At 44.5% G+C, this 9,008-nt stretch overlaps 1 protein-coding gene across 1 annotated transcript in view; it reads left to right on the forward strand.

The window, feature by feature from the left end:
• ANHX (anomalous homeobox) overlaps window positions 1-8,726 on the forward strand; it is a 158,955-nt gene extending 150,229 nt beyond the window's left edge. The window contains exon 8 of the mRNA XM_078639995.1: window positions 6,148-8,726. Within this exon, the coding sequence (XP_078496121.1) occupies window positions 6,148-6,225 (78 nt within the window). The 3' untranslated portion in view covers window positions 6,226-8,726. The remainder of the gene's footprint in view (window positions 1-6,147) is intronic.
• The last annotated feature ends 282 nt before the right edge of the window (window positions 8,727-9,008 follow it).

A 9,008-nucleotide genomic window follows, 5' to 3' on the forward strand; every position in this document is an offset into this window, starting at 1 on the left:
GCCAGGGCTCGTATTTAGGTCCATGCGCTTCTCTGCCAGGCATGCTGTATTCGATTGTGGACTTGAAGCCCGGCCCACTCTCCACCCATATTTGTCATTGGCTTGTGTCATTGTCCTTCGTAAATGTTGGCTTCTGATTTGTTAATATGCGTGTTAATCCCTCCTTAGTACCGACTTGTCTTCATTTGAAATCTCCCATGAGGACTGGCTGTTTTATTTCTGTTGTTACACGGTATGTCTTATTTAGTCTGTAAGCACTATTTTCTTTAATGAGTTTCTCCTACTGCAGACACAACATGTTTCCTTCAGCACGCCATGCGTGCTTTCTCTTTCCGAGCATCGGGGACAATGGCGGGCGTATCTTTGAGTAGGTCTCTCATTTACAAGAGTTTGAGCTATCGGCATTGTAAATGACAATGCCTTTTATTTATGTGTTAGTTATCAAAACAGATCCATAAAAGCCATTGTCATTTACAATGCCAGCAGCTTGAACTCTCTCGCAAATGTGAGACTTATTGCATTGCAAATGCTTGTTTGACATGCTATAAAGATAACACAGTGCTGTCTGCGCAGGCCAAATGACCTACAGATCTTAGCTGTTGTACAAATGGCATCTCCTGGCGTATGAGAAACATGCCCTCTCAAAAGAGGCATCTAAAATATTAGTCATGGTTTGAGCAGGTAGCTGAACTAAACACACACTTTCAAGCACAACAATTCTAAAATGTTTCTTAAAAACTGAGGCAAAAAACAAACCAGCCGCTGGTAAAAGAGGCTGCACAATCCCCAATTTGCTTTAGACAAGCCAAGATTAATGATCAGCTTGAAGTAATTACAATAGCTAATCGCTCTGAGAAACAATGCCCCATTTTATGTTAATAAAAGACACAAATGGGGAGAAGCATAGTGAGGATACAGAGGATATCAGAGAGCAGTGGGTGGTTGGAGATACATGTAAGGAGAGACAGCTGAAAAGTATCCACTCATGAAGTGCTTCAGGAACAAGCAAAATAAAAGAGTTCCCAAAAAGTGAGCAGTCGTGGAAGAACAGAAAGAGCCAATCAGATCGGTGGTAAACAGACTAAGCCTCAAGAGAGGGACTAACACAAGCTGGGCAGCCTAAACCAAATAAAGCCAGCAAATAGGAAGCAAGCAAATATGAGTGACAAAAGGCAGAGCCAATGGTGAACAACAGGTGGAATGCATTTGTAGGTGATGTTTCAGCACGTCAACAATACATCTTTGCAACCTCATGTTTCAACCTTAATGAATACATTTATCCGGTCAGTCTTAGGTTTGTTTATATTTTGGAAAGGAAATATCTTTCTTAATTTACCACACAAATGATATTCAATGAAAAGGGAAGAAAATGCAGAGTCTCTATCGATAACGGCGATTGAGTTGTGACCCCAAACAGGTACTACTTTGCTGTTATATACCAAAGATAGTGAAGTGAACAAAAGATTTCTAATTTTCATGTGTCTAACTTGAGATAAGACAAAAAACTAAAACATTGATGAGGGGAATGCTTCAATTAATCTCTGCCTTGGATAATTACTTTCGTCATTCCAATCCATCATTTTGTGGTTTCTGTGCCACTCCAGATGGGTTCCAGCCATTTACAAATCAGCCTCTGCCTTGCTTCAATAGGAACAGTCCAGACTGGCAGGCCCCCTCCAGATGGGACCACAAGCAGCCACTGACTGGAGCCAATACTTTAAATACTAGCCTCTCTGGAGCCTGGATTTGGGCTCAGCTCTCCAGCAAGGATGGCAAGTTAGGTTTTGGTGCCTGCTCAGTGATGTCATCCTACGTGCTAAACACCCACGGCTTTGCCTATTGGCCGAGATCCCATTTAAGCAATTCCGTATTTGACTTTACTAAGAATTCAGGTTTAAACAGCAAACATTTTATTCTGCTCTACAAAGGCCATTCGGCATTTAGCAGCTATGGTTGGGGTGAATGGAGGCTGTAATAAAGGGCAACAATGTAAACATCTGACCTTGAGAGGCACACACTTGAATGAAGGTCATTGGTGTCTCAGGTCAGAAAAAAGTCTCACATTACGCATTTAAGTGATTGAACATCTCTGCTTCTACCATGCCACAGAAGTGTTACTCCAGACTTTTTGAGCAACACCACTTTGCACTGTGGGGCTTGTAGTTTTGCTCATTAGACATTTAGGGCCAGATGTAGGTAACTTCAATTTACCGACTCATAAATACCGAATTTTACCTATTCGGTATTTATGAATCGGTAAATATGAAGGATCGAGATGTAGGTAATTTTTCTTTTTGAATAACCGAATCGGTAACATTTGGTATTTACCGAATCGGTAAATACTGATTCAAGGCCCATAGGAATCAATGGGCAATACCGACCGAATCGGTAAATACTGAATCCTGCAAGGGTGCAGGGGGTGTCACTTTGACACCCTCTAGCACCCCAAGTACAGGCTCGTGTGACATGTGGCACACATACATGCCCTAAGGGCATGTCTGTGTGTCACATTGCACAGGTGTGCATGCACAGATGTGCATGCACACCTGAATTCGGTATTTTACCACCCAATAGGATTGGGTGGTAAAATACAGACTCTTAAGGGCCTGTGGCACTCTTAGGAGTGTCACCTACATATGGATTTACCGAATCGGTAAAATTACCGAATTGGTATTTGGCCCCTACATCTCAATCACCAAATACCGGTCGCTAAAAGCCGAATTCGGCCGTTACCGACCGGTATTTGGTGACCTACATCGGGCCCCCGGTCTTGAATTACCAGCGTGCTTCGTGATATTGGCTACAAAGCCACTAATGTCTGCGAGCTTCACACATGCACGTGTAGTTTTTCTAGTACTCGTTATGGTCTGCCTTGACCGCACAGCTGTCGCCAGACAATTATGCGAGCAGCACTAGAGAGGGGCTTTGGCCCCGCCCACATGTTGGGACCCAGAAGTACATGTTTTGGTTGGGTAGAAGCCTTGTGCTCCTACAAAAACTTTCTTGACCTCCACGCAGCTGTGATCTTTGTGTTTATTTATCAAGCTGCCAGATTTTGAACTTTCAGTAGCACATACATCAATCAATCAATCAATCATTCAGCATTTGTATAGCACAGCACTGGTCCTCCGAGGGGTATCGGGGGCACTGCGGGTGCCATGTCTCTGTCGAAAAGCCAGGTCTTTAGTTTCTTTCTGAAGTCCACCAGCGAGGGTGCTGTTCGGAAGTGGAGGGGCAGGTCGTTCCAGGTTTTAACAGCGTTGTAGGAGAAAGAGCGGCCCCCGCTGCAGCTGCGACGGATGCGGGGTGTGTGCGCAGGCGAGTGGGGAGGAGCGCAGGTGTCTAGAGGGCCGACGGAAGCTCAGTCGATGGTTGATGTAGGGCGGTCCTTGATCATGTAGGGCTTTGTAGGTGTGCGACATTATGCATGACATTAGCCCTTTCGATGCTGATGACGGAACCGCTCCGTCATCAGCTGCGGTGGTGCTGTGCTGATGACGGAGCGGTTCCGTCATGGCCCGGTCGCCGCGCCTGCACGGCGCGGATTCCGCGCCTGGGCTGGGCGTTCTATTGAGCGGGCGGGGCCATGACAGAACTGCTCTGTCATCAGCACAGCCCAACCGCGGCTGATGACGGAGCGGTTCCGTCACCAGCATGCGGCCGCCCCGCCCCCTTAGCGCTGCGGCGGAATAGCCGCCGCAGCGATGCGGTTAAGCTAATAAAGTGTTGTAGATGTCTAGATAATGTATGGTGTTATACTTTGACAGCAGCGCAGATGGGAGGAGGGCTGTCATTACATGGATTTTTAGGTCTGGTTTGACAGTGCAACCGTCACCTGATCATTTAACCTACACCAATATTATTCTACAGTTCTTCCTTCCACACAAATACATATTCAGAAACAGCTGTCTATTTGTAATGCTTCACATTGCCATGCAACATTCCGTTGAAGCCAGACCTACGGGCAATGCCAATGCTTGTTTCAGTCTTTGAATTATAACCTTTGCAGTTTTTTCCATTACAAATGCCAGAGTGCTAGTCCCAGAATGCAAAGCAAAACAGAGATCTATGCGCTGTTGATGCTTTAAATGAGACAACACGAGACTCGTGCGAAATCCACTAATAACACCTCAAATAAATGATACAGTTTAACAATGTCGCTCACCTGTTAGGTTGTAAAAGCACTTTTAGAACCGAACACTGAGTGCAAAACATACATGTTGCACCCCTTGTGCGAAGGAAAAACACACATCCATAACTGTCCAGATAGTGTCTCCCTGCCCACAGCCAAAATGTATACACATTCTCACTGCCTTCACAAAAGAGCCCCAAAGTTTACCAGGTCAGCCTATTGTCAGTAAAGCCTACATGATCTGATAGCATGCATCGGTCACCAGCACTCAGCCCGAACAGAAAGGGTTAACCCAAGAAGCCTTAACAGTTCCCTGATCAGAAAAAAGGAAAGACAGGCTCAGCAGAACAAGTGACTGCACACTGAGACCTCACCTCGAATCTTAGACTTAAAGTTTGAGAAATTGTTGAACTTTGACTAATTTGAAGGGGTTTGGTGATTCATGTTTGAGCAGGTTTGGTTTGTCCAGAAGGAATGAAAAGTGTAACAACTGAAGCTGTGTATAAGGTTGACCTCAGTGAGACTGCTGTAGCCAAATTTCCCACATTTCACTGGTTTGGAGACGGTGTTGAACCTCAATTTCATGAGGCACAGTGTCCTCACGTGAAGACACCTCCCATTTATCAAAAATCTGAAATACAATTAATTGATTAAATGAGATGAGAGATTGGTTCTAGATCAATGAAAAGTTAGAGGGTTTTATCAAAAAACTAAAAAAATAAGTGGTACAGAGTGAATGCCATGAAGGCTCTCAAATGCAGAGTTATACAAAGTGTGTAAAAATCTGAAAATATTCCAAGTCTCAATGAGCAGCAAAATCAGGCTATCATCACCCGGAGATGGTTGAACAGAACAAAATACAGTAACAATAATGTGTTATGTGAATGAATAGGTGTTGCTGAAAAGGCAGAAGGCATTGCAACATGGTGCAAGTTACAGCTTCACTGGGGAAGGTTCATCAAATATTAACAGAGGAAATAAATGTGGTCGACCTTGGAGCTGGGGAACTGGGTTCAAGTCTCGGCAGGGATGCTCAACAGCCTGTGATTTTGCGCAAATCACTTGAGCTCCTCGTGCCTAACCCAAAAAAGTAATGTGCCTCTTGTAACGTAACTGGTGCTCATGTAAAGTTCCGTGATACCTTCGGGTCTAGTTTGCGCTTTATAAAACTCCACAAAAAAAGAAATTGCATTTCAGCTTGACTACGTGCTGCGCAGTTTATGAGGAGAGGATGTGTGCAAGGGGAGCACTGGATGAGTTCCAGAGATGACTTCCATCTAGGCCAAGATGGTGTTTAGCACCAAAATGTGGCTTATTTAACATACATTTGAAAAACACACTTCTACACGTGATAGACAGCAAATCAGTCTGTATATTTGAAATCAAGCGTAAAATAGAATGTACTTGTTGGTAATGCACAAAATGTAAATCCATAAAGGTTTCTGACAAGGCATGAAGTAAGAATGCTCTTGTTGTCCCATCATCATCGTCAAATAAGGCAGGTCCTCACACACCACTTATGTTAATGCAGTAAGTTCTTTTTTCAGCCCAGCCACGTTTCCTAGGTCCATGCGTGACTAGCTGCTCCAGTCCAGGTTTTGTTTCTTTGAATTCTGGGACTGGTAGCCTTGGTTATTCCATTACAAAACTAGTAGTTCAAGTACCAAAATGCAAAGAAACAACTTGAAGTGAAGCAGCTCATCACGCGTGGACCTGGAAACATGGCTGCTGTGTTTATTTGCCAGGATTCACACAGCACACCCCTCCATGCATCATCACCTTCTTTCAGCATCTACAGTGTTGTCACTGAGACAATGCATACACAGGCATACCTTGTCATTGCATCAGTCTGCATTATACGCCATTAGCTGGAAGTCAGGTTGTTACAGCATCTACCCTAAGCGGGGTGCAGCAGAATATGCTCTTAGGAAAAGTCCTCCATGGCAGAGAATGTCTCTAGGTTGACCCCAAGGTTCTTTACTACCAGTTGTGTCATATTTCTCTTTGCGTTGCAGGAGCATCAGGACCTGCTGGGCGACACCTTCTGGGGAGCCTGGTTGCTCTTTGAATTCTCAGGAGGAAGTCGCGTTTGAAGTTTTCTTGGAAGATGCACATACTTCAGGGCATCTCTTCTTGGGATGGAAGGGATACCGGCAAGGTCAGCTTGTCTACATGAAGCCATCCAGAGTGAGGAAGAGCCTTGTGCCCAGGTTCTTCTGCTCCCTTGTAGGGTGGTATCCAGTCTTTGGCCCCTCTCTGCTTCGCGCACACATCCTTAGACAATGGACCAGTTTATGCCTGATGAGAGATGGACACAAGCTTCCTTCAAGAACATATGATGTAAACCAGCTTCATATCCTGAGGTGGCCTTTGGATGAGCCCACTGAAGTTTTATTCCCGCCCCAAGAACTATCCTCCATCAAAGTGTCTCCACGCTCCACAGTGGAGGAAGCGCGGGAACACTGCTACTGTCTGTGACACATGTTGTTTGGTGTTTTGAGTGTAAGTTATTGATTGTAGGTTTGCTGAAGTGTGACAGTAAGGGGTTTTGTTGATGAGATACTTACTCTCCCTACAGTTCTATAGTTATATCAGGTGAATATTTACTTCATGACACATGTTGGTGAACTTTAGCTTCAAGGCCACTGAACCAGGGACGAGGATGTGCAAATAGATGTTGGCAGATATGGACGAAGAAAGGAATAGGCTGAATGAAAGTTGTTTCTGGAATAGCAGAAATGTATTTTGCACTGTTAGGATCAACTCTCCGGAGGAAACAAGAAAAACAGATGGATAAGTCCCCGCTACTCACAGCATTGGGGTTTGCACTCTGTTTATCAAAGATGAGACTGAAGGGTCACTCAATACCAAAACAATATATGCTAACATTTCATCCCTAGACAAGTGTCTTGTGATTGCCTGGCTTGACCCCACTGCACTGCGCCATTGTATAGTTATAATCTCAAACTATCAGGCGTTTATTTTAATTTTGACACTAGGACAATACTTATTAAACACATTTTTTGCCCTAGTAGCCAATTTTACCCTTTATCTTTTTTCACTTAATTTTCGCCAGCACTGCACACCATCAGCACCATTTGAAATACACTGTGGCTAGAAATGTATCTCGGTAATCCATCTCTGCATCATCATTAGATGCGTTGGGCGAGACTTGGATCCACCATTCGTATCCCACGTGATGATATTCCGCCATAAGGGTGGGCTGATGGGAATTTTTCAGCCCAGTGTCATTTCTTGTTGTGGCTATATGGTCCCTCTATGTCTTTAGTTTCAATACGGCACACATCAGTTCTTTTGACCAGACATCTCTTGTTGTATTACAGTTCAGAATCACTCATCTGCTCAGCTAAGGTTGAAGTGGGATATATAAGACATCTTGTACTGGGAAATGCGGTTGGTGGGACAGCTCCACAAGCACTTCAAGGAGCTGGAAAATAGAGTCCCAGAATAATTAGGGCCCTTAACTGGAGAAAACCAATGAAAAGAGTTCCCATCACTAACGATGATGTGCATGATGGATTATGTATGAAATAATCCTACAGACGATTGCTCTGCCTTTGCTTAGTCAGTGAAAGGGTGCTCTTGGCATTTTATGGACTAGGATGCAATTTTCTTAAGACCTGGAATGAGAGACAGTATAAATTAGGAATTATTGATCTCCTTTCCCGGTTAGGAGCCGCAACAGTAAGAAAAACCTTGTTTGGAAATACAAAAAAGCGATGGGTGGAATTCTTTAATTGATCTCAGCCTCTGGTAGTTAATCATACTGCATTTCAGTCCAGTTTATTTTGCCCACTGTGCCACTCTTCCCATCAAGAGGGGACCTGGCCTGATCCTACTGGGGTAGCACCAAGGCTGATTTGCCTGTGGCTGGTCTCTGCCTGGATTGAACAGTGGACAGCAAGGGGGGCCTGGAATGGGGCCTGAGCAGGCAGCTGGCAGTGGCTGAGATTAATCCAACCATTGCATCCATCACTTTGTTGCTTGTTGCATAGAAAGGCCGGTGACTCTGTAGAACATATTGTTCCATCACATATCCTTCCTCAACCCAGATCCTTTCAAGAGTTGCCCAAGATTAGCCATCTTCCCCCATCTTAATACAATGTCTCTTTGGATTTGTGCTCACCGGCTGGTACTGCGGATTAATTCTGGGCACATGCCATCTGCACAGGAGCCCAGTAGTGAGAGCACGACATGTGCAGCATCGAGGTGGATGCCGGGCCCAGAGGTATGCATGCCAGAGCTCAGCGCTAGTGACACCTGGAGATGAGTTTAGAAACCAGGAACTAGATGCATGGTGCAGCTCACAGACGAGCCCATAACCTAACAATATCCTGGCTATCCCTCATTACTGGTGCCACCTGGCACTTTTGGCACGTGTCAGAGATGTGATACAACAGGTTTGTAGTTCATGTTAAGTTGTTTTTAGCCTCTAAACTTGGCTCATGGCAAGTGTTCTAAACCTTACGTAATGACCGTTACAATTCGCAAGCTGTATCTGGATGTTCAGTTTCTTGGAAGTTTTGCATTTTTGATGATCTCTGGTTTGAAATAAACTTTTTATTTTCATTGATGTTGTGAATCATTTTTATAAGCAAAGGCATAAAATGGTTTGGAAAAATTTGAAAGCAAAGAGGAACACCAACAAAATCCCCATAATGTGTGAACATATTCTAGGGCTTTTAGCTGCTCTCCCTGCAGCTGTGCAGACATCCCAGGAGTTGTCTGCTGACAGTCCCAGGATGCCACCAGGGATGTCCTTGACCGGCTAAAGTGTGGTAAACGTTGCATGAATACAGGTCCTTGTAGAGGTGCATGGATTCCATAGGATGTGTTCATGGGTTCTCTGGGATGT

This window comes from Lissotriton helveticus, chromosome 4_2 (genome assembly GCF_964261635.1).
Source record: "Lissotriton helveticus chromosome 4_2, aLisHel1.1, whole genome shotgun sequence".
Classification (NCBI taxonomy): Eukaryota; Metazoa; Chordata; class Amphibia; order Caudata; family Salamandridae; genus Lissotriton; species Lissotriton helveticus.